Here is a 26,050-nt window from a genome sequence, read left to right as displayed (position 1 = left end):
TAAGAGTCAGCCACGACTGAGCGACTTCACTTTCACTTTTCACTCTCATGCATTGGAGAGGGAAATGGCAACCCACTCCAGTGTTCTTGCCTGGAGAATCCCAGGGACAGGGGAGCCTGGTGGGCTGCTGTCTATGGGGTTGCACAGAGTCGGACACGACTGACCTGACTTAGCAGCAGTAGCAGCGTGAATGAGCTAAATTTGAATAGTTGAAAACAGGAAAAGCTTATTTGTAAGCTACCTGTGCTGTGCTGTGTCTCTGTCATGTCCGACTCTCTGCAGCCCTTTGGACTGTAGGTCACCAGGCTCCTCTGTCCATGGGATTCTCCAGGTAAGAATACTGGAGTGGGTTGCCATGCTCTCCTCTAGGGGGTCTTCCCAACCCAGGGATGAAACCCTGGGTCTCCTGCATTGCAGGTGGATTCTTTACCATCTGAGCCACCAGGGAAGCCCATAAGCTAGCTACCCAAGTATAAAAATTTATATTTGGGTATACTGCCAGGGTCCAGCCCCAGCTGATCCAGGGTATTCGAAGGAGAGACGGCATAGGCGAGGGTCAGGGAACAACTGCTTAATTACACTTTAATTAAGGATACAAAGAGTAATAGAATGAGGATAGCTCAGTAGGAAAATTCAGTGGAGAAAAGAGGCTGAGTAGCTTGGTTTACGCGGGAGACCAATAAAACTTCAAGACAAGAAGTTTGCACCACTTACGTAGGCCGCAGGCGTCCTTCCGTTCTCCCGAAGGAGAGGAGACACTGAGGCCTCCCCGGTTGGATCTTAGAAGCCCAGGCATAATTAGCAAGCATGGCGGGTTCCGCGCTCCAGATGGAGACTCAGCCGGAAGTTGAAAGAGAGAGCGACATGGGGAGACCAAGTTTTGGTGAACAAGGCCCGCACTTTATTTTCCAAAGTAGTTTTTATACCTTAAGTTATGCATAGAGGATAATGGGGGAAGGGGTAGAGTCATGCAGCAAGCCAGGCTTTTTTCCTGTAAACTTATCATATGCAAAAGTTCAGGTGATAGACATCATCTTCTGGCCAGGAGGCCTGTTAACATTTTAAGAAACTTATCTTTCTCTAAAGGTGATTATTCCAAAGTCAGGCGCCAGCCTTCCAAAAAGCATTGGACAAAGCTGCATTTTACATTTCTATACACCCATTATATCAATCAATACACTGCCAAGGACACAGTAGGTAAGGAGTATGGAGACTTAGCAGCAAACATTGGCCCAACAAGTGAAAAACCCTTCACCAATACAATTTCTAATCAATCTTTTAACTACTCAAAGGAATCTGTGTTTAGGCAGTTTAGAACATCTCCTGCCTCTCACAGTTGGGAGGCTCTGAACAATCACATGTGGCCGGAAAAACCCATTCAGGCAGGCTAGAGGATTTCCAAAGGAGTTTGTAGGTTGAAACACTGTCACATCCAAGAATTATTAACTGGAGCTGTAAGCTAACTCTTTTTTCAGAGAGAGGTAGTGGGAGACAGCCCCCCATAAAGTCAGAGGTGTAGGTGAAAGCACAAAGCAGAAAGTAGGCAGACTCTGGTTTTGGGGGTAGATGCTCGAGAATTTCCAGAGGGACTCCTGAGGCTCGATCCCGCCTTTGCGTATGCCGAGCCTCCTTCCTCATGACCTTTGCCACGGGCGGAGTGCCTCACACTGGCTCCCGGCAGTGATAGAATTCCAGTTGAGCTATTACAGATCCTCACTCAATATGCAATATGCCGGCTCCCGGCAGTATACGAAATTTTACTTGGGAAGCTCCATAATACAAATCAATAATAATTATTTTACACATTCTTCTGACCCGTCAATATGTTAAAGATTTTAACTTTAACTGGCTGTGTTATGGAATTGGTAGCAAGAAATCAAAGAAAAACTTGAAGGAAGAATGCTTTGTGATATTGATCAATTTAGAGACACTTTTCAAATTATATCATGCCTCTGAATTCAATGTTAATGATACTCAGTCAACAAGAGTTAGTGAATTACTTAATTTGGAAAGATAATTTTGAAAGTGATGGGCTTTTGCATCAAAGTCAAATCAATTCATCTAAAAAGATGAACTGTTTTTGTCATTGACAAGGGAAAGTGAAATTATGGGACTATATTCAGCTCCTGGAAAAGTTTCACGTATATTTAGAACAACGTAGTAAGTGAATCTATTTTTTTCAACTGTGAATTTTGTTAAAACTAAAGACAGATCAAGTATTTCTGATGAAAAGGTAGCATGCAAATTGAGGTGTGCGGTAAGTGTAAAATAACACCAGATTTCAAAGACTTAATGTGGAAATATATATGTATAAAATAGTCCAACAATTTTTACGTTGACTGTATATTGAAATGTTAATATTTTGGCTTACTGGACATATTGGCTTAACTAAAATAAGTGTATTATTTAGATTATTTTCACCTGCTTACTTTTTAAATGTAGCTGCTGGAAAATTTAAATTTTTACAGCAAAGGAAACAATACACAAAGTGAAAAAGCAACCTAAAGAATGGGAGAAAATACTTGCAAACAATATATCCAATAAGGGGTTAATATCCAAAATGTATAAGGAACTCATACAATCAATAGCAAAAACAGAACAACAACAACCCAATCAAAATCTGGGCAAAGCTCCTAAATAGCTCCTAAATTTTTCTAAAGAAGACATAAACATGGCCAACAGGTATATGAAAAGATGCTCAATATCACTAATCACCAAGAAAATATAAGTGAAAGTCACAGTGAGATATCACCTCTCGCCTGTTAGGATGGCTTCTAGCAAAAAAGCCAAAAGATAACAGGTATCGGCAGGTATTGGAAAAAGCGGAATACCAGTATACTGCTGATTGGATGTAAACTGGCACAGCCACTATGGAAAACAACGTGGAAAACAGCATCAGCCACTATGGAAAACAGCGTGGAAAACAGCATCAGCCACTATGGAAAACAGCATCAGCCACTATGGAAAACAGAGTGGAAAACAGCATCAGCCACTATGGAAAACAGCATGCAAAACAGCATGGGGTTTCCTCAAAATATTAAAAACGGAAGTGTCCTATGATCTAATAATCACACTTCTGGGTATATGTCCAAAGAAAATAAAATCACTATCTCAGAGCGATATCTACACTCCTTTGTTCATTACAGCATTATTTACAGCAGCCAAGATATGGAAAGGGCTAAGGGTTCATGAACAGATGAGTGGATGAAGAAATGCGAAATCCTGCCATTTGCAACGATGGAGAGGCACTTGGAGGACGTTATGCTAAGTGAAATAAACCAGACAGAAAGACAAATATTGCATGATCTTACATGTGAAATCTTAAACAAAACAAAACAAAACAAACCTTCATGGTAACAGAGAAGAGAAGGATGGTTGACTAGGAGCAAAAAGGAGATATGGATCAAAGGATACCAACCTTCAGTTATAAGATGAATAAATTCTAGAGACCTAAAGTACAGCACAGCGATTACTGTGCTGTTAATAACATATTGTATACTTGAAATTTTCTAAAAGGGATCTCAAGCGTTTTCACTACACACAGGAAAAATGGCAACTGAAGTGATTGATATTAGCTTGATAATAGTAATTATCTCACATTGTATACTTATACCAAACATTGCATTGTACATCTTAAATGTACAACTTTTATTTGTAAATCATACCTCATTCAAGCTGGAAAAAATCAAGATCTGTGCTTCACATTATACATCTTTTGAATAGCGCTGATCTAAGCTAGGACAGGAAGGAATGATGCTAAAGCTGAAACTCCAGTACTTTGGCCGCCTCATGTGAAGAGTTGACTCATTGGAAAAGACTCTGATACTGGGAGGGATTGGGGGCAGAAGAAGGGGATGACAGAGGACGAGATGGCTGGATGGCATCAGTGACTCGATGGACCTGAGTCTGGGTAAACTCTGGGAGTTGGTGATGGACAGGGAGGCCTGGTGTGCTGTGATTCAGGGGGTCGCAAAGAGTCGGACATGACTGAGCGACTGAACTGAACTGAAGCTAGGACACAGAGTTCTGCTCAAGAAGCTGAGGCCATAGATGTCTGACCAGCTGCAAGCCTCATGCCCTGTAGTCCTAGCCACAGACTGACTGGTTTTGGGGGAGAATCAAATGGGTTAATGGGCTTCCTAGGTGGCAGCTAGCGGTAGAGAACCCGCCTGCCAATGCAAGAGACTTAAGAGATGCAGTTCCATCCCTGGGTGGGGAAGATCCCCTGGGGTAGGACATGGCAACCCACTCCAGTATTGTTGCCTGGAAAGTCCCATGGACAGAGGACCCTGGCCGGCTAGAGTCCACAGGGTCGCAAAGAATCGGACAGGACTGAAGCGACTTAGCATGCATACAAACGGGTTAATACATATAAAGTGCACAGAAGTAAGTCTATGTGTTAGCTCTTATTATTGTTACTGTTATTTGTATTGTTGACCAAGATTTCTAGAACTTGAACTCAGCAGAGAAGCACACCAAGGAGAGTAAGGCTTGGCCCAGCTTGAGAATTCGCATATCACCCAGAAAAGATCAAACTGCACTGAGCTGAGGACCCTCTGTGATCAGCTGGTCCACTCAGGGCCATGATTTCCGGGAGGCGGGCAAAGCAGTTTCCTCGATGCAGAATTTAAGAGGAGTGGGGAACCAAGAAAACTCAGGACTCTGGATACATAATATTCAAATGCAAGATTTTAATAAATCCAAGTCAATGTCCCAAACCCACAAGGAACAGAAGATCTAAATGGTAAATAAAGACAGGAGAGGTATTGCTGGTTTCCACCACGCCAGGCTCCATGCGGCTCGGTAGCCTTGAGCCAGCCGCCCCCCACGACCAGCTCTCGGTCCAGGGCAGAGCGATTCTGGCTACAGGCCGGACGGCGCTGCGCCTGCACCGGCAGTCAATGCTCGGCCCTCGAAGAGCCGCCTCCAGAAGGTAGGAATCGGGCCGCGCGGGGCCTGCCGGAACGCCCAGGCTGCCCCGCGGCTCCTCCCAGCGTGCCCCGCGGCTCCTCCCAGCGTGCCCCGCGGCCCTTCCCAGCGTGCCCCGCGGCCGAGTAGCCAGAGTCCCACTGAGGCCGTTGCAACCTTCAATCCGCCGGTGGTGCTCACTCGCTGGGACGCAGCACCATGATATCCCCTTGGCAGGGCTTCGGCTGGACGGCTCAGCTCTTCAGCTCCAGCAGCGCCCTGGACGTCCTGGTGATAGTTTTGTACTTCCTGTTGGTTCTGGGCATCGCGCTGTGGGTGAGTGGGGGCCTGGCGTGGGGGAGGGGAGGAACGAACCCCACCTGCCTGTCACCCGGCCCCGCCTCGCCTCCCGCTTGTCCTGCTCCTGCGCAGCCCTTTGCCGGGAGCTCTCCAGCATCCCTGTGCAGCTACTCCACCAAGAAGAAGGGCAAGCAGGTGCAAGCCCATTTCCCCTACCCGCCCGCCCGGATAGACAGGTCAGATGGCCCAGCGCGCACGGCCTGGGACCCACGCTGTGTGCGATACGGAGGTGCCGTGGTGGTCGCAGGAGCGACCGCAGAGCCCTACAGGGCCGGGTTGGGTATTGAGGGCTTTGAGCGTGGCGCATCCTCAAAACCAGGCTGTGCGTCACAGATGAGGAAAAACAGATTGGCAGAGGCTGAGTGACCACAGAGAATGATGGAGTGCGGCCCTGAACCTAGAGCTGCCCCTTCCTGAGGCATGAGGGGAGCCGTCAGAGGCCCTGGCTGCGAAACCTCAAAGGTCACATCTATTTCCGGGCCCTAAGTATTCCATTGAATTTGAATTGAGCACTTACATACTCTCTAGTGTAAAGTCCTCTTAATGGGTTGGAGACCGGGTCTGTGGTACTGCCATCTGCCTGCTAACGCTTCACCTGTTGTTCAGTCACTAAGTCGTGTCTGACTCTTTGTGATGCCATGAACTACAGCACGCCAAGCTCCTCTCCCTTGGAATTTGCTCCAGTTCAGGTCCATTTAGTCAGTGTTGCTGTCTAACCACCCCACTCCAGTACTCTTGCCTGGAAAATCCCATGGACGGAGGAGCCTGGTAGGCTGCGGTCCATGGGGTCGCTACAAGTCAGACACGACTGAGCGACTTCACTTTCATTTTTCACTTTCATGCATTGGAGGAGGAAATGGCAAACCACTCCAGAATTCTTGCCTGGAGAATCCCAGGGACGGGGGAGCCTGGTGGGCTGCCGTCTGTGGGGTCGCACAGAGTCGGACACGACTGAAGCGACTTAGCAGCAGCAGCAGCAGCAGCTGTCTAACCATCTCATCGTCTGCTGCCCCCTGCTCCTTTTGCCTTCAGCCTCTCCCAGCATCAAAGTCTTTTCCAATGAGTCGGCTCTTTGCTTAACTTGTAAGCACTCACAGAGATGTCCCTAAGATATACCCTCAGAGCCAGACAGCAAAAGGTCAGAGGGTAGGGCAGAAGACTCTGGCTTCGGTCATGGTATGGCCCCTCGGCTAAGCTGTTAACCATCAGAAGCCTCTCCCGGCCTGCTTTATGAGCAGGAGTACCTGGTGACGATGTCACTGTTTGCCGACTAAGGGGAGATTTTGTTCTGGGCCTCTCCCGCCCAGTTGGAGCTTACCTGCCCATGTAACCTTTAAGCGGAGTGCTTCATGAGGTTATGAGCAGATCTTAGTGTGCAGAATCTGGCCCTTCCAAGCAGGATCTTTGGACAGTCTCTTGAGGGCTTACCATGCTGTGTGAGTGGGCAGATGGAGTAATGGAAATATGGTCTCCATCTTCTTAAGAGAATTTTTTTTTATCTCTTCCAAGTGGAAAGAAGTCTGAGATTTATCTAGATCATTCAAATGAATGATTTTTTTTTTCAGATTGGCTTCCATTATGAGAAGCATTCCAGGTGGTGCAGTGGTAGAGAATCCGCCTGCCAGTGCAGGAGATGCAAGAGATGAGGGTTCGCTCCGTGGGTCGGGAGGATCCCCTGGAGTAGGAAATGGCAATCTGCTCCAGTATTCTTGCCTGGGGAGCTCGCATGGACAGAGGAGCCTGATGGGCTGCACTCCATGGGGTCACAAGGAGTTGGACATGGCCGAGCGCACACGCGTGTGGGAAGCATGCTCCTAGGCGGCCAGGCTGCGCTCTAGTGGTGGGCGCTTGTTGGGGATCCTTCCCCCAGCTGCCCTCAATCAGGAAGCCCCACCCAGCTTTCTTCTGGGCCCAGGTGGGGTCTAGGTCTGGCCAGGCTCAGAGGACCTGTCAACCTTCTGGACGCTTCCAAAGGAAACCCGCTGTTCCTTTTGTTCTTCTAAGAGCCAGAAAGCATGCACTGCTGTCCAGAATGCTTTCATCTCTTTCCTTCTCTGTATTGTTATTTTTCCTTTGGTTCTCTTAAAAAATCGTATATTGTTTTTAATCACATGTTAATTATAAGAAGTAAAAAGATCCATTAATTGTCAGGAGCAGTTACTGTTCTTCCTTATCCTTTCCCAGCCCCTGAGATCCCCAGGGGCCATGTGTTCCTTCTCCCCTTTCTCAGTGCTTACAGAGACACACCCCTGAAAGGGAAGTGGGAACCCACTCCAGTATTGTCTGGAGAAGCCCATGGACAGAGGAGCCTGGCGAGCTACAGTCCGTGGGTCCCAAAGAGCTGGACACGACTCAGCGACTAAACAACGACACAGACACACAGGCAGAGTTTGTGCATTTTGGTTCTGCAGAAAACGTGGTCATATCATACACATCACTCCGCAGCTCGCTTCTCCCCTTACACACGACGTGAAGTGCTTCTGGGCCTAAGTAGAGAGCTAGCTTGTTGCACGATAGTCAGAGAAATGTGTGTGATTCAGCTCTTCCCTGCTCACTGACACTGAGGCTATTGCCAGGCCGTGGTTTTAACGTGTTGTGCTTTTAATCTGTGTAGCATGGATTCCTGAAATTGGAATTGCTATGCAGCATATGAGCACACCCTTGCCCCAAGCTCTCGCTGACCTGGTGTGTTACTTCTAATTTAATTTTGGGAAGGAGGTGGGGGCAGGCTGCTGAATGAATAGTGATAAGTCACCGCAAGTTTGATTTGCACTTTCTGGACTCAGCCTCCTGTGAAGCTGACCATCTCCTCACGAGCTTGTTGTCCACTGATTTTCCTCTGTGAATAGCCAGATTATGTGCCCATTTTTGAATTGGGTTGTTCAACCTTGCGTTTATCAGCTTGTCTGTCATTTGAGTTGGCTAATTTGTTTTTCCCAAACTGTCATTCTTTAGGCCAGCGGTTCTCAGCCTCAGGATTCCTGACGTGGGACCAGATGATTCCTTGTTGTGGGGTCTTCCTTGCGTACTGTAGGATGCTGAGAAGCGCCCCAAGCCCTACCCCTGCACAGCCAGAAGTATCTCCAGACAGTGCCAGCTGTCCCCTGGAGGGTGGGGTGAGAACCCTCGGTCTAGACTGTTACTGGCATGTTTCTGACACTTCAATAAGTCAAATATCTCTCCTTTCTTTTACATCTAGATTTCATTCCTGGCTTGCTCAGCAAAGTTTTCCCCACTCCAAGGATATACAAATATTATTTTAAATTTCTTCTAATATTTTATGGGTTTTTACAAGTATGTAAATCTCTTGAACATCTGGAGTTTGCTTTTGTATATAATGTGATGGAAGACTCGAGCTTTATTTTCTTCTGGTTATTAAGCAAACCACCCTTTTCTTTACTGATAGGAATTGCCCACATTTGCTCCTTTCTGGAATCATTCATCAGCTTCTGTCCCTGAAGCCCCACAGGGAAAGCTTGTCTTTGTTGCTGTTGTCTTGGGTCCTTTAAGATGCTTAAGGGGAACAAATTTACATATTTGTTTGTCTCTGTTATCAGTCTCAGCCTGAGATCTTTGAGAAAGTGGTGAATGCACCTTCTGCTCCAGCAGCCCTCCTGCTGTGGTCAGTGGATCATTCTAGAAGGAGAGCAGGGAAGAAGAAAGAGGCAAGATGTGTGTAACCACTTTCTTCCCAGGACCTCCTCTCCCCTGTCTGGTTCTTTAATGGAAAAAGAGTGATTTTATTCACCTTAGAACATTTTGTAAATTCCTTCTAAAAGTCCTAATGTGCATGTCCTTACACCCTGCTGATGCTTCCTTAGAAAAGGCCAGCTCTGAGCATCACAGGCTCCTGATCAGCGCTCAGTGGTTGGACGACTGAGACTGGCTTCAAGTGCCTGACTTAGAGAGCGTTTCTTTGGTGATGTGAGGGGACTTGGTTATAATGCAGATACTCTGGATGGCTGTCATAAGTTCACCGCACAGAAACGCATTTTTGTCAACCAGCGGTCGTCCTTGGGTCCTGCTGTTTTAGGCAATCCAGGAAACCCTGGGATTGTCCCTTGACCATATTGGAGTCTGAGGATCAGAGCTGGGGACCGGAGGAGAGAGCCTCTGGGTGCATGGGGAGGACACCATAATCTTGGCAGCGTGACTGTCCTCCTGGAAGAAGCTGGGCTGTGTTCACCTTCTCCATCCCCAGTCGATTAAGGCATTTGCAGACCACTCATCTCCCAGACTGATGGGAACCACAGCACTGGTTAACCATTCGGGGCGGGGCGGGGCGGGGCGCGGGAAATAAGGCAATATTGTTTTCACAGGCGTGTAAAGAAATGGATATGCCTGTGCAGTCTCACAGCTGGGAGGGACCATGGGCCCTCCTCTAACTCGGTGGGCAAAGACTTCTCTTCCTAAACAAACAAACAAACAAAAAATGAAGAGGGGAATGGGATCTCTGCAAAGGACGTTTACCTGTGAATGAGTCATCACTGGTTCCTTGGATTCCCCCACCCCGTTTAAGGTGGTCATGTCGTGCAGTCGTGGGACAGAGGAAGACTTCTTTCTGGCTGGACGCAGCCTCGTGTGGTGGCAGGTGAGCGCGCCCCGTGGGGCCCCGGGGGCTGCGTGCGGGTTTGTTTGCTGCTTCCACGCAGGTGCCTTTTACCCACACAATGTAGAGTTGCGGAATCAGGAACGCCACCTCAGTAGTCGTTCCCTCAGCTCTCAAGTAGTTTCTTACATAAGTGTTCCCTTAGCTCAGTTTAGTCCAACAGCCGTCACTAGGTGCCTGGGAGGTGCAGAGCCTGGCGCTGGGCTCTGGGGCCCAGACCAGGTGGAGGGAGCCCTGCTCTCTGAAGTGCGCAGTGCAGACTGGGGGTTGGATGTGACTCCTGTTTTCATTCTTAGAATTACTGCTTTAATAAACTGTGGTATGGTATTATTAAAAGGAATTGCAATAAAAGAGGAGTTTTACCACTCCAGCTTTCTTTCTTTTATACTTCTACTTGGGCAGTGAGTGTCCAGTGGGTATGAGTTGCTCTCATCGGGGCCTCCATGGGGCTTATTCCTGGGTTGGTGCTCAGGCCTCCTCTTACCTGGCTCCATGGTGGTGAGACTGAAACTCAGTGCCCCCTCCTGCCCCGTGTTGCCTCTGGGCTTCCCACCTTTACTGCTGCTTCACCAGCTGCTCATTTGAGGTCCCCTGGCTGCTTCCTTCCCATCTCCCTGGCTTCTTAACTCTGCAGTTACACTCCCACACCTGGTGACTTGGCATTCAAGACCACTTGCTGGAATGCTGGCAAGCCCCAGCCCTCTGCCTGCACTCCAGCCTGTGTCCCTCTGCCCGTCTAGCCCCTCACTTGGAAGGCCTGGCAGCCACTGCACACGACACGGCCTCTGCGCAGTTGCCCGCCCAACCCGCCCCGCCATCTCTCGTCCCTGAAGGGCAGCTTCAGCCGTCTAGCTGCTCAGGCTGATAACACGGGGAGTCGCGTCCGACTCTCCGTTCTCTCTCAGCCCATCTTCTAGTCCATCAGGGAGTCCATCAGGAGGACCTCTTCTCATCATCCTTCATGCGGGTTCCTTGTAACAGCTTCTGTCTGGACTCCCTCCTTCCACCGGCACTCCTCCACTTCCAGCCTCAGCAAGGCAGCCAGGGGGTAGGACATGCCGCCTTACTGCTTACAGCCCTCTGGGGGCTCCTGCTCACCCAGCATGTCACCCAGTCTGTCAGGCCACAGATGGATGACCCGCACCTCCTTACCTGCATGACCCTGAGACATTCAGCCGTGCTCCTACCTCAGGGACTCTGACCCTGCCGCTCCTGTGGCCTGGAGGCCCCGCTGCCACAGGCCCCCGGACTGCCCTCAGCCCTCCTCAGGAAGGCCGGCGCCGCCCTCCCCACCGCTCAGCACTTCCTGTCTGCCTTCCTACCTTCTCCTTCTCTGTAGGAATTCACTGCTTGCCACTGGCTACTGTGCTACAAAATAATCCCCTGACTTACTTTGTTTATACTCTTGTATAGCAGAATGCTAGCTTCACGAGGGCAAGGATCTGTTCTACTCACTGATGTCTAGTACTTGCAATGCTGTCTGGCACATAGTTCGCAGTGGACATATTTATAGTTAATTAATAAATGATGACTTTTTAGCCTACCTTTTCATTTAATTGGAGAAGGGAATGGCATCCCACTCCAGTATTCTTGCTTGGAGAATCCCATGGACAAAGGAGCCTGGCAGCCTTTAGTCCATGGGGTCACAAAGAGTTGGACATGACTTTGTGACTAACACTTTCATTTAATAATGTGCTGAGGTCTCCCTAAGTCTTTATAAATGGTGGTAGATAGATAGACTTTTATACACAGTTGCATAGTGATACATCATATGGACAGTCCACTATTTATGTACCATATTTTGGGGCAATTTAAACTGTGTGTAGTTTTTCATCATTATGATAAGGGTGGCAGGTAAACGTAACTGCTGAGTGCTTGCTGTGTGCCTGCCCCGAGGCGCGCGCCTCCGTTCTCGCTGCTGCATGCGTGGCGCCTGCGGCCTCAGCTGCGGCCTCGACTAGTGCAGTTTGCGCGTCGTGGTTCAAACCCACCCGCCCCGGTCACAGTGATGCTCTTGGTACTGAGTGCTGCTTTATCTTACGTTACTTTTGTCAGTGCTTTGTGTTTTGTTTTTACCTAAAAGGCCTTGTTATTTTCAGCCTCTCTTAATCATTTGGTTTTCAGTGACCTTCTGTCACATACAGCACAGTATTTGGATTTGGATTTTTATGGCTATCTCTACTCAACTAAAAAGCTATTATTGGTTTAGGAGGGATTTTGTTCATTTTAAATGCCTCTGGGATTTTTTATTTGGAAAGTAACAGATGCTGGTTGTTAAAAACACACACACACAAAGTTAAAATCCAATTATAGAACTTGAAATTTTCTCCCATTCTATTTCTATAACAGTGATTCCAGTCCCCAAAAGTATTTTTTATATATGTCCTACCAGAATCACACCCATGTGTATGTACACACACATGTGCACAGGGGTGTGCGCACACAATGCACTTTAATACGATTAAAGCATACATGCTGCTTGCCTTGTTTGCATCGCCTGATGGGCTCCTTTAGGCTGCGCCGGGTTTCATCATATCCACCACCTTAGCGCTCTAGCCATGCTCTTACACTCAGCCCAGCTGTCAAGCTGCCTACGCTAACCCCGAGCAGCGACGGCGTCACACCCCTGCTGGCATTGCTGCAGGCGCAGGGCAGGCTGGGCTCAGGGCAGCGTAAGAATGGCCGTGCTGCTTTTCTCATTTCATCCCTCTTTTTACTTGGCTTCTAATTTATGGTGAGGCTTTAGTGTAGAAAAAGGGCAAATGGGAATTCTGCCCAAGGTGGACTCTCTTTTGAGGAAATGTGAAATTCAGCTTGAGGTTACATTTGTGAAAATTAGTTTTTGGAGTTGGATAAGAGTTCTGATCTGTAATTGTCTTTTTTTTTGTAATTGTCTTTTGATTTTCAGATAGGTGCTTTTCTTTTTGCCTCCAATATTGGCACTGGCCACTTTATGGGTCTGGCTGGAAAGGGGGCGTCTTCAGGCATCGCTGTTGGCGCCTTCGAGTGGAACGTGAGTAGTGCCTTTGGTGGCCGCGAGCCTCCACTTCTGTGTGTCCAGATGAAATTCAGAAAGGCCTGAGTAAACGGGAAAGACTCCTTGGGAAGTCATAGAAGGAAGGAACCAAGTCTTTCATTTCTCAAAAGGATGGTGCTCGTTTTCATTCTTCTTAGCAAAGTGATAAAGAGACAGTTTTTTTATTCCAGGGACCATAGGAGTACAGTTAGGAGACTACTCAGGTGGGATCATAGTGACAAATACATACAGACATAAACATTCGTGTATATACACACAGATACGTGTGTACATGTGTGTGTGTGTATTTGTCTGGGTATATACATTTCCAGTATACAGTTGACCCTTGAACAGCACACGTTTAAACTGTGCAGGTCCACTTACACACAGATATTTTTCCGAAAATACAGTACCGGTATTTTCATTTCACAGATCTTTAAATTGACTTAAGTGGAGACAAGTTTGTGTTTGATTAGAGAGCACCGTATGTGGAATCAAAAGAACTAGGGTTTGAGTCCTGATTCTGTCCAAACTCTTTCAGCTTCACCCTTGGGTGAGTCATTTTTCAGTTTGTTTTTGAGGCAGATTTAGCATTATGCAGATTTTTCACTAGATGGGAGTAGGTCAACTGTACATGGAGAATAGGGTCAGCTGAATTCTTTGAGATATTCAAGTGATTACTATAAAACTCCTAATTGATCTATGAATACCAGTTTCAACTATAAAACTTATAAAATGGATTATTTATTTTTAATCTGTGGGATATGGATGTATTTGTTGTAGGATGTAGAGTTTGTTCACCTAAATTATAAGTGAATTTATAAGTTTTGGGTTAATTAACCTATATCTATATAAATCACCTGACTTTTTTTATAAATCAGAAAGCTCCCTCTTTCTGGGTCTCATCTTTCTCCTGGTAGACTACAAAAAGAAATAACACTTCTAACAGAGTCAGCTCCAAATCTAATAAGGAGCCCTGGCCTTTACCACAGTTGACCTCTCAGAATTTACTAGCATCTCCTTATATTCAGCTTCCCTCTTCTTTGTAAAGAAAGCTGAAGAGAAGTGTATTACTTAATTTCAATAACTTGTGTAAATTTTGGCATAGTTTCTCTACTGTTTATCTGAATGGTTTCTGATTTTTTTCAACCTATCTTTCTTTGTTTAATGATCAGTTATCTTTGATCCTATCTGGATCTTAGCAAACATAACTTTTAATAAATACCTTGAAAATTGGCTTAGTTAAGCACAAACCGCCCCCCCCCCTCCGAAAAAATTAAGAATGCACCTTTATAGGCAAAGATCAAGTGCCTATAAGTTAATTTTGTTCTTCTGGAGGGTTTTTTCTTGGGCTGTTGTTTGCAAGGTTCCCAGTAGTGATGCATTTATTGGGCTCAAAACAGTTAGTAACTGAGTTTGCCGCCCCTTTAAGAGCCTGGTCAAGATGGGACACTGATGTAATCGCTCTTCTCTTCTTGGTTTCAGGCCGTGTTCATCCTCTGTGCTCTTGGCTGGGTGTTTTCTCCTGTTTATATGAAGTCTGGGGTGAGTATCCATGATCAGTTAGTCTGGTCTCTGCAGTATTTTTTCTTACAAATATTACAGTTGTACATAAAAACATTTTAGAGGACAAGTTAAACTTCTCAATCTTTTGATCCTTGTACTGACATCCCTAAATCCTAAGAAATGCCTGAAATAATATCAGCTGACATGGATAAACAAGAGCCAGTAACTGCCAGTGTTTCATTCTGGATCTTATTCAAGGGTTCCCCTCTGAAGGCTTTTATAGAAAACATTTTAAAACTTTGTTAAAAAAATAAGACCTAAATTAATGAAGGGAACAACTCTGTTAACAATTGGAAGACAGCAGCCCAACAATGTTGTCAGAACTAACGGTGTTAGTTCTCCCTAAATCCAGAAGAGGCTGTGCGGAACCTGACAGGCTGGTTCTGAAGTGTGACGAGAGCTGAGGGCAGGCGTGTCAGTGCCTGGCGAGGGGCAGAGAAGAGAGGCCCAGGGCCAGCGTCCACAGGGTGCCTGGAGCGGCGTCACCAGCGCGGCAGGCAGAGCTTCCTGTCAGAGGATCCCACTTTAGATGGTAACCACACACAGGGGCCTTGGTGGAGTGCAGGAGTCGTGCTTCTGGAGAAAAACATCCAAGACTGGACGCGCTGAAGAGGGTGAGCCGGGCGGGCCCGCTTCACCCACGTCACCCCCCACCCCAAGGCGGCACAGCTCTGTGCCAGGAGAGCGCGTCTCAGCCTGAGGTTTCTCCCGTGAGGGAGGGGAGCACGTGAACGGGCTCGGCTGCACTGGCCGTGCAGTGTGCTGCCAGAGTGCCCTGCTTGGCTCTCTGTCCCTCCGGAATGCTGCAGTGTGCTGTGGGACCAGGGGACAGGGCGTGACTTGGAGAGCAGCTCCCAGGGCTCTCAGACGGCATCAGGGAAACACAGAGCCCCCTCACAGACTCTTCTCAGGAAGACTGCCGGCGAGCTGCTGGGGGCTCCTCACCTGCAGATCTGCCCAGCTGCCCACAGACACCCCTGCCGTGCTGTGTGCATCACCCACGTACGCCTCCACCCGTTAGCCAGCTCCCTTTGCTTATCCCCAGTGGCGGTGTGCTGAGCCCCGGCAGAAAGCGAGAGGCACGTGCAGAAAACCAGCCTGACCTGTGGAACTGGGAAAGCCACAGAGGAGCTTTCAGCCCGCCCTCGGGAAGGCTGTCAGCACAGCGCCTGGCTTTGTGGGATCAAAGAGGGCGTGAGAAGCCAGTGCGTCCACAGACAAGGGCTGAGAAGGTCTCAGAAGCCCTAGCAGGACTGATGGAAGGTGTCTCTCTCCAGAAGCAGTCAGGGGAAAGGGCTGGTGACTGCTGCCTCAGTGCAGAGGCAGCAACACAAGACTACAAGGAACAGGAACAATCAAGAAAATGTGACACCACCAGAGGAATACTGTAGTTTAACATTGACGAACCCCAGAGATCTACCTGATCAAGAGTTCAAGATAGTTGTCGGAAGGAAACTCAGTGAGCTACAAGAAAGCACAGAAAGACAATTCAACAGAATAAAGAAAACAGTGCATAAAGGAAATTAGTTTAACAGACAGAAAAGCCATAGAAATAACCAAATAGAAATTCTGGACTGAAGATTGCAGTGAACGAAGTGAAGACTGCAGCTGAAAGCATCTACAGCAGACTCAGCAAAGCGAAGGAAGATCCTGTGAGCTCAGCGACGGGCCATTCGAAATGATCCAGTCAAGGAGAAGCAGCCTCCTAAGTGGCTCAGTGGTAAAGAATCTGCCTGCCAATGCCAGAGACACAGGAGATGTGGGTTCCATCCCTGGGTCAGGAAAATCCCCTGGAGGGGGAAGTAGCAACCCACTCCAGTATTCTTACCTGGGAAATCCCATAGACAGAGGAGCCTGGCAAGGCTGCAGCCCCTGGGGTCGCAAAGAGTCAGACATGACTTGGCGACTGAGCACGCACAGTCAGAGGAGAGCAAGGGGAGAGGGATGAGAGACAGTGGAGAAAGCCCGTGTGGACGATGGGCCACCGTGGAAGAAACAGTCAGCACCTCCTGGAGCCCTAGGAGGAGAGGGGGAGAGGCAGGCGGAAAGGTCGCTTACAGCCTGGGAACTTCCCGAATCTGAGCGAGATCGTGAAGCTCACAGGTGCCCCCAAATTGTAACCCCAAACATTATTTGAAGAAATAATAACTGGAAATATCTCCTCTGGTGAAAACGTTAATTTCCAGGTTCAGCAAGCTTACCCACCACCAAATAGAGTAAACACAAAACTACACGTAGGCGCACATCGCAGTGAAAATGCCGAAAGCAAGGGTAAAGAGGACGTTTTGAAAACGGTGAGAGAAAAATCACACGTTACACGCAGGGGAACAATGATTCTTGATAGACGACTTCTGCTCAGAACAGTGGAGGCCAGAAAACATCAGAATGATGCAGCCAGATGCGGAAAGGAAGAACAAGCTGTTGACCAAAAACCCTATGCCCAGCAGAAGGATTTTTTAAAATGAAGATGAGCGAATTCCCTGGTGAGTCAGTGGTTAGGACTCTGTGCTTTCCTTGCCCAGGGCCCAGGTTCAGTCCCTAGTCTGGGAACTAAGATCCTGCAAGTTGTGTGGTCAAAAAGAAGATGAGATATATGCAGATATTGAAACATTGTACACTTGGAACTGATGTAAGGTTATATGTCATTTATACATCAGTTTAAAGAAGAACCATTGCAAAGAAAAAATGAAGGGTATTGGTTAGGTATAGATTTCTTATACAAACTATAAACGGAGAAATTGATATATTGGACTTCAAAGTATAATTTTAAACTTTACTCTTTGAAAGAGATTTTTAAGAAAATGAGAAGTCAAGCTAGAGACTGCGGAGGAATATTTATAGAACACATTCCTAATGCGAAGAGCTGACTCATTGGAAAAGACCCTGATGCTGGGAAAGATTAGGGCAGGAGGAGAAGGGGACGACGGAGGATGAGATGGTTGGATGGCATCACCGACTCAATGGACATGGGTTTGAGTAAACTTTGGTGATGGACAGGGAGGCCTGGCATGCTGTGGTTCATGGGGTCGCAGAGTCGGACACGACTGAGCGACTGAACTAAACTGAAATGATTCATAATGAAACACTTGTGTCCTGAATACACACATTTTTTTAAAAAACTCTTGTAATTTATAACAAGACAGCCTCTCACCATACGTTTCACCTTACAAATGACAGACAATGACATGAAAGGATGTTCGCTCTCACCGATTGAAAGGGAAACGCTACTTAGGATCCCACATAGACACACTGAACCGCTGAGATAAAGAGGGCTGATGCGTCAAGAGCAGGAGAGGTTGTGGAGCTTCTGGGACCCCCTGCTTTTCCAGAGAGAGCTCTAGAAACAGGCTGGCAGTTTCTTGCCCAGTTACGCCTTAGGACCCAGCTGCTGTGTTCCTGGGTGTGGCGCTTCCCCCAACCCCAGAGACATGAAGGTGCAGGTCCACACCCAGACTGCGCAGGAAGTTCTAGTCATAACATCCGAACCTAGAAATAACCTGAATCGTGTGGGGGACGGACAGACAGCCCGCAGCACGGTACTCGGCGGCCCGAAGGAGTCAAGTGCCAGCATGGATGACCTACAGGGTATGGTGGCAGGTGAAAGTAGCCAGACAGGATTTGAGCTCCAGGGGAGGTGAGCTGGATACCCAGGATCCAGTGGAGAAGGTCCCAGACACACGCCCTCGGGGCTTTGAGGGGAGTTGGGAGTGCCCTGCATCTCGCGTGTGGTGGTGACCACACAACTGCGTGCATTTTTTACCCAAACTCCTCAGATTTTAAAATGGGATCATTTTACTGTGTGTAAACCACGCCTCATAAGACTTAAGCATTTAAAATACTTGTAGAGAGGGCATTAAAACCGTGAAAAGCTTGGTTTGCCTTGCAGTCTAACGCTTGCAGTTATGAAGCTGTAATCCCAGGAAAATCACCCTAGATTGTGACATCTTTTGAGATAAGGTCTTTAAAGCAGTAACTGAGTTAAAATGAGGTCGTGAGGACGGGTCGTAATTCAGCATGACTTTATGAGACGAGGACACTGGACACAGAGGCGTACAGAGGGGAGGCTGGCCAGCCGAGGGGAGGGGCCGGGCCCGCCCTTCCTCGCGGCCCAGGGGAACTGGCCCCCCGACCCTGCACGCATACGGCCCCGGGGCTGCACGACCACCGTGTGTCTCTGCCCTGTGAGCCGCTGCGCTATACCTTGTGACGGCGCCCCGGGCGTGGGACGGCTTGGGGCTGACTGAGTGTGTCAGGTGTGATTGGGGACCAGGCGGAGGGAAACAAGTAGAAGCTGCGGGTGTCGCACCCCAGCCAGGGCTGCAGGGAGCAGCCGGGACGCGCACGTGTGAGGCGGGGTGAGCGCACAGGAGGACACTCAGTTACCGGGGGTGCCTGTGCCTCCGTGAGCCCCTGTGCTTGGGGCTAGGCGTCTGCTGAGCGACGGGGGTGCTCCTGCCCCTGGGCACATACAGCGTGAGATGGTGGAGGCAGAAATGAGCAGGATGGTTCGGGACACCCGCACGCACACCAGCAGCATGAGCACAGAGGACCCGGAGAGCTGTGGAGTCAGGTCGTGTGTCTCTCAACAACGTGGTATATTTGTAGTATCTGATAAAACATTTGATTTTGCTGTATGATTATTTCACGAAAGTCATTTGTCATCATAGGCAACGTCATTACTTCTGCTTTCCAAAGACTGCACAGCAGCTAGATTCCAAGCTTCTTGAAGACAGTGGTATCACCTCTCCTTCCTGATTTCCCGCGCCCTCGCCTGTGTTCATGTGCGGCACCTGAGGCTCCCGGGCTGTGTCGCCGTGCCAGCCGGCACTCCGTGAGCCCTCTGCCTCACGGGGGCTTCTCTTGCTGTTCTCCAGGTAGTGACACTGCCCAGATACTTGAGGAAGAGGTTTGGTGGCTGCCGGATCCAGTTCCTCCTCGCTGTTCTGTACTTAGTCATCTATATCTTCAGTAAGATCTCGGTGAGTTGTGTAAAGGCGAGTCCAGGGAAGGGAAACACGGAAAAACCGATAGGCGGGACTAGATGTGCCCCAGGAGTTTACTCTGGGGCTCCCTAAGTTACATGTCGGCCTCCACTGTCTAAACTAAAGCAGAGAAAAAGCAGCTGAGTAGTACACAGGATAAGCGGCAGAGCGCCTTCTTTGCCTCCCGAGCCTGTGTTCCCAGAGAACCTTGGGCTTATTCCTGCCATGTTATCAGGAGGTGCCCTGCCCCTCCTTGAAACAGTCCATGGCCTTCCACCCTCACAGAGACCAGAACCCCCAGCTATGGCCTGTGAGGCCAGTCCAGACTCTGCCTCTGGCGTGGTCTCCTTCCCGTACTGTTTTTCAGATCCTATGAGCTTATTCCCACTTGCAGCCCTTGACACCTGCTCTGTACTATGTCTGGAATGTTCTTCCCCCAGATCTTTCACATATCACTTCCTAGGAGAGGCCTTCCTTGGATGCACCCATTCATTCTCCGCTCCATTACTGTTTCTGTTTCCTGATACATGCCACCATGTGAGAAGATGGATCTGTTCCCTCCTCACTGTCTGTCTTCACTCCCCGATGAGCTTCCTGAGCCCCTGGGCTTTGCCTGGCTTGCTCCCTGCCTTCCCAGCCAGCTCTGGGGCCGGAAGCGTGCTGAGAACGTGGTTAGCACATAAACACGGAGAGAAGTGTTCTCTGAATGACTGAATGAGCGTTGCTTATCACACTGCATGAAAATTGTCTATCTGGTGGTCTGCCTCCCTCCTTAAACATAAGGAGGGAGTCCTCCTTGAAGGCTGGCTGGGTTTTGGTAGCCCTAGGGCCCTCTGAACCCTGCTGAGTGTCTACCGTGTGGTCGGTACTTGGTGAACAATCAGTGTGTGCACGGATATATTGGGAAGACCTCTGCCGATGGTGCCCCTGGGTGTGGTGACCGGAGGAGAGGGCGGGAGGTTAGCCAGTGAGTGACGTGCACACGCCGCAGACTCAGCGTCAGCAGAGCCCACGGTCGACAGAGCCAGCCCCCGGGCCGTCAGCCTAGAGGTCTGCTTTGTACAGCGCTTGAACTAAAAATGGTCTTTACCATTTAAAGGGCCGTAAAAACCAGAAACAGTCTATGTCTCGCAAAGCCCACAGCGTTCAGCATCTTCCCTTTACAGAAAAAGCTCGCCAGTCCTAGTAAGCTGTCCCTTCTGCTTGCCCTGCTGGTGAAACTGCGGGAAAAGCCCGCTCTCTGAGCACACTCCCCACTCTGAGGCTCCAAGTAGGAAGAGACTAAGTTGCATTAACGGGATTAACCCAAGCCTTAAAAGTGCTGACCTTGGCTGAACTTATGGCCACCAGCTGTGTCGCCCAGCAGAATGTGGAGAGACCTCCCCTAGTGTCCACTGGGGATGGAGTGGACCTGCTGATTGAAGATGGCCTCTGAGATCAGGGTCTTTCTGGGGAATGCAAGTGCAGCCCACCGCCTTTGTACTCATTTCAGGTGGAGATCTGCACGGGCGCCGTGTTTATGAGGCTGGTTCTGGGGCTGGATGTTTACCTGGCCACCGTGGTCTTGCTGTCAGTCACCGGCATATGTTCCATCACAGGTGAGGTTGCTCTGACCCCACGGGTACTTGTGTTGGCACGAAAGCTCTGCTGCTTAGTGGAGACCCGAAGACGTTGAGAGAGGTCCAGCTTTTGCACTTTCCCTGAGACTGAGTCATGTTGCTGAGGCCTGAACATAAACGAGGCGGGTGCCCGAGAGGGGCCCTGCTCCTGGAAGTCTCGTCAGACTGGCACGGGCTCTCCAGGGGGCTGGGCAGGGCCGGCAGCGGCTGCGTTTGGGGTGGGGCCGGCCTGATGCGGCAGGCTGTGGGATGACGGGGCGGGGTGCAGACGGGGAGAACGGAGGTGCCCGCTTTAGGTCGTCCTGGTGGCTGGTGACCTGGGCAGCCCATCGGATGAGACCTTTTAGATGGACACTTCAATTCTCAATACTGATTCCATCTTGGGTTAACAACACTTGACATGATACAGTCACAGTCCTGGGTGGCAGCCACTCCCCATCAACCGCAAGACCATGGGGTGAGCGACCACCGTCTGCCCAGACAGCCTATGGCATGGTCTTCAGTAAGTTACCCGAGATGCCCAACATGTCATTATAAAATAGGCTGTGGTCATGATTTTGCCCAGCTGTAGGCTAGTGGTGTGTTCTGAGCACATTTAAGGCAGGCGAGGCTAAGCTGTGATGTTCGGGGGGTGAGATACAGAAAATGCATTTTCAATCTAGTGGTCTCTTCAGCGTAACAATGAGTTTCTCATGTAACCCCATCTAAGTCAGGGAAGACCTGTATACTTTTTTTGCTTGGGAAAACTACCAGATTTTCATCCAGAAAATGGGAGTAAAAGGAAATTGGGATATAGCTAGGCAGAGTGAGACTCCAGCAGCAGATCACAGAGGCTGTTCAGGGGAGAAAGCAGCACGCGCCTGGGCTCAGCGTAGGCGGCAGCCAGGCCCGCTGAACCGCGGGTGGAGCTGTGGGTGTGGAGACGGGGATGCGAGTGCGCTGGGCATGCACAGTGATGCCCTGGAGTCAGGCAGGCTTCCCTCGCCCCTCTCTCGCCCACGCAGGTGGTTTTGCAGCCGTGGTTTACACTGATCTCTTACATGCTAGCTTCGTGGTTCTGGGCTCTGTCTTGTTAATGGGCTATGGTAAGTAAATCTAGAGACTGCTGGGCACCATGGTGTGGGGTTGGGGGGCTCTGGCCACTGCCTGGGGCCATTTCAGCCCTGTCCTCTCACAGACGGGACTGAGGCCCTCAGGACCCATGAGTGAGCATTGTCTGAGGTCATGCTGACCACCTGGGGTGGAAACTTCTGCTCGTGGAGAAAGAGGAGTCGAGGAGCAGGGGGTGACGACAGACCCCAGGGCTTTGAGCAGCAGTCGGGAGTGGCCCACCACGCTGGAGCCTGCCCTTCCTCTCCATCGGAAGCCCCTCTCCTGTCCATTGAGTTAAATCTATCTGTCAGGGTCAGCGGAAAACCCGCCCCCAAACCTGTGACTCCATGATCGTCACACCTCTGCATCCTTGCTCTCTGGGCTTGCATCACTACCCACGCAGCACGACACCTGTTTTTTTCCAACATGACGTTTTTTGTTGGTACTTACCTTGATCGTTCATTGTATTACATAAATAAGTCACACCCCCAGACCTAGAGCTTCTGAGAACCAGAGCCATCGTATCCTTCACACAGTGTGTCGTTTGATGCACACAGTAGGTGCTTAGTGAGTGCCACGAATGAGGGTGATGGCGGATACGAACGGAGAGCCAGGGGCAGGCGTTTGGCTGTACTGTCTCGTTCAACCATCACAATCACCAGGAGGCCTCGCTACTTTTACTGTCCTTCGTTGACTGATGAGGAAGCCGAGTTACTCAGTTTAATGACTTGCTGATGAAACACACCAAGGGTAGAACTCCGAGCTGCATCCTTCAAGCACGAAAGCCCCGGACACGCAAATAGCCTGTTACGGCGCCTGCACCCACTGGCTGGGGGAGCCTTAGTGAACTTGGTGGTGGGTCACAGGTTTGTCTTGCAGAAACTTAGAAGGAAAACCTCTGGGCTCAGGTATTGGAAAATTACTGAAATGATACTTGAGTTGAAGGGTTATGGTTCCATAGAGCAGATCACTGAGCCCCATAGAAGGAGAACATGTCGGCCCACAGGATCACAAACCGCAGTCTCACCATTCAGGAAGTGTCAATGCTCCTTGTTTACTCAGCACCGTGCTTCTGGGACACAAAACACATTTCAGGCACGGTCCAGGGACTTCTTAAAGCATCGGGGAAGCAACGACCGATTTGAGTGACAAAATTATAAAATACTCTTTAAGTCACTGTGTTTATTCGTGTGCTAGTATTAAATATAAACTTTATTAAAATCTGCCAGGATCATCCCAATACTTGAGAATGATATCCAGTTAAACTTTGGGGGCAGGTAGAATAATCCATTTAATGTTAGGAGTTATATCTCTAAATAATTATGTATCATTTACTGTTAAAGGCTGAAGTTTTCTTTCCCCCCAAAATTCGTAAGTTGCAATTCTAGCCTTCAGTGTGATGGTATTGGGAGGTGGTTAGCTCCTGAGGGAAGAACCTGTGTGAATGGCGTTAGTACTCTTATGAGAGACCCCAGAGACTTCCTCGTCCTTTCTGCCACCTGAGGACGTGGCCAGCACCCAGGCGGCCGGTACCTCGAGCTTGGAGTCCCGGCCTCCAGAACTGTGGGAGGGAAGCCGCCCACTATCTGCTGTTTTGTTACAGCAGCCCAAACAGACCATGGCATTTTCTGAGAAATTTAACGGTTTTTTTTAAATTGGGGTGTCCATGCTAGTTCTTTTGGTAAGTAAACTGTTGTGGGGGCTTGTTTTCTTTTTAAAATACACAAAAACTTGTAGTTACAAATGAATGTTGTCTTCAAACCAGTCACTGTGGGAACTGATGCACATACAGCTTTTTTAATTTTTAACTTTTAATTAGTATATACACAAGGCGGGCTTCCTGGGTGGCACTGATGTAAAGAATCTGCCTGCCCATGTAGGAGACATAAGAGACGCAGGTTCAGTTCCTGGGTTGGAAAGATCCCCTGGAGGAGGGCATGGCAACCCACTCCAGTATTCTTGCCTAGAGAATCCCATGGACAGAGGAGCCTTGCGGGTTAGCGTCCATAGGGTCGCAAAGAGACACGACTGAAGCAATTTAGCACGCGTGTATGCATGCATACACAAGGTAAACAAAAGGGTACCAGGTGAAATATTTATCACTCATATTCTTGGTTTGACTCCCCAGAGCCAACCAGTATCCTAAGTCTTGTGTACATCCTTCCAGAGACAGTGTACAGGCAGGCCTTAGAGAGAGTGTGGTTTGGCTCCAGATGACAGCGATGAAGCGGATACCCCCGCAAAGCAAGTCACACGGTGTTTCGGTTTCCCAGTACCTACGAGAGCAATGTTTATAGTGTAGTGTAGTTCTGTATTAAGTGTACAATAGTATTATATCTAAAAACAAGGTACATGCCTTACTTTAAAAATAATGCTGTTAGAAAAGTGGCACTGGTAGACTTGCTCATTGCAGGGTGGCCACAGACCTTCAATTTGTAAAACAAGCAAAAGCAACGCAATACCTGCAAAGTGCAAGAAAGCAAAACACAAAATGAGGTGTGTGCCTGTACAAGTGTATCCATCTGTGAGATACGCATCTTAATAGAAGGAGAGCATTTTGCCTCTGGTTTTCACCACTGGAACGATATCTCAGGCAGGTTTTTATACGGGTAGAGAGAGAGCTACTGCGTCTGTTCTGTGCTTGTTACTAACTTCTATTGCCAAGGGCACAAATGAAAGTGGGCAGTGAGGTGAAGTGTCACAGAGTGAACACTGTCCAGCCCCCGGGGGGAGAGTTGACTCGTGGTTTCCTCCTTTTCCAAACTGGACGCCTTTCGGGTCCTTTTCTTGCCTCGGGCTGGCGGGTCGCACGTGGCGCAGGCAGCCGCCAGGCCCCGCCTCTTTTCCCGTCCGAGGTGAGCTCTGGCCGCGCCACCGTTACGCTCGCAGTCTCCTGTGTGGTGGGTACTCCTTGTCGTCCTAACAAGGCTCCCTTCTGTTCCTAGTTTGCTAAGATTATCATGAGCAGGTTGTGAACTGTATCAAATGTTTTTTCCACATCTGCTTAGGTGATCAGATTATTTTTTTCCTTTTTCTGTTAACATAGCACATTAGGTTAACTTGGTTTTGAATGTTAACCTTGCATTCCTGGATTTGTCAAGAAATCCCTCGATTTCCTCTCCAAAGTGGCAGTTTTAACTACGTTCTCAGAAATGTATGAGAATGTGTGTTTCCTAATCTCCCATCTAACACCTGATGTCTTAAGACTTTTTAAAAATACGCCCAGGGACTTCCCTGGTAGTCCAGTGGCTGACACTCTCCACGGTCAGTGCAGGGGGCCTGGGCTCAGTCCCTGGTCAGGGAACTAGATCCCACATGCACGACTAAAAAGATCACGCGTGCCGCACTAAGACCCAGTACAGCCAAAGAAATACATAAAATTTTAAAAATAATAAAAATAGGCCTAATAGGTGAAGGGGGGTGGAAGTGTCTCATTTTTGTTTTAATTTGAATTCTCCGGACACTAGTGAGGCTGAACATCCTTTCACACACTTAGCGGCCATCGTATTTCCTGCTCTGTGAATTTCACATTCATATTCACTGACGTATTTCTTTCCAGTAGTTTTCCTTGGCTGTGGATGTGTGAATCCTTCATACATGGTGCAAATTTCTTCTTTCAGTCTAACATTTTTTATTTGGTTTCTGTCATATAAATTTGAAATTTTAACATCACATTTATCAACCTCTCTTTTCTTTCTGTGCTTTGTTTAAGAATGTTCTACTCCCTCACCCAACTTCATAAAGATACTTTTCCTGTTTTCTTCTAATATCTACGTGGCTTTGTAGCTCACCTTTTAAAAATCCCCATGGAAATTGTTTTTAGAAATGCCATGAGGTGTCTTACTCATTTTATAGTCACTCAGTATCTTTCATTGACTAGTCTTGACTCCAAATGATT

General features: G+C 48.6%; 1 protein-coding gene across 1 annotated transcript in view; it reads left to right on the top strand.

Moving 5' to 3' along the window:
- Positions 1-4,189: 4,189 nt before the first annotated feature.
- LOC129629805 (sodium/glucose cotransporter 1-like) overlaps positions 4,190-26,050 on the top strand; it is a 47,889-nt gene continuing 26,028 nt past the window's right edge. The window contains exons 1-7 of the mRNA XM_055549969.1: positions 4,190-5,244; positions 9,788-9,859; positions 12,786-12,890; positions 14,379-14,438; positions 19,334-19,438; positions 20,934-21,039; positions 22,065-22,145. Of these exons, the coding sequence (XP_055405944.1) occupies positions 5,128-5,244; positions 9,788-9,859; positions 12,786-12,890; positions 14,379-14,438; positions 19,334-19,438; positions 20,934-21,039; positions 22,065-22,145 (646 nt within the window). The 5' untranslated portion in view covers positions 4,190-5,127. The remainder of the gene's footprint in view (positions 5,245-9,787; positions 9,860-12,785; positions 12,891-14,378; positions 14,439-19,333; positions 19,439-20,933; positions 21,040-22,064; positions 22,146-26,050) is intronic.

Source organism: Bubalus kerabau, chromosome 16, assembly GCF_029407905.1.
Source record: "Bubalus kerabau isolate K-KA32 ecotype Philippines breed swamp buffalo chromosome 16, PCC_UOA_SB_1v2, whole genome shotgun sequence".
Lineage (NCBI taxonomy): Eukaryota > Metazoa > Chordata > Mammalia > Artiodactyla > Bovidae > Bubalus > Bubalus kerabau.
This window is presented reverse-complemented; position numbering and strand designations above follow the sequence as displayed.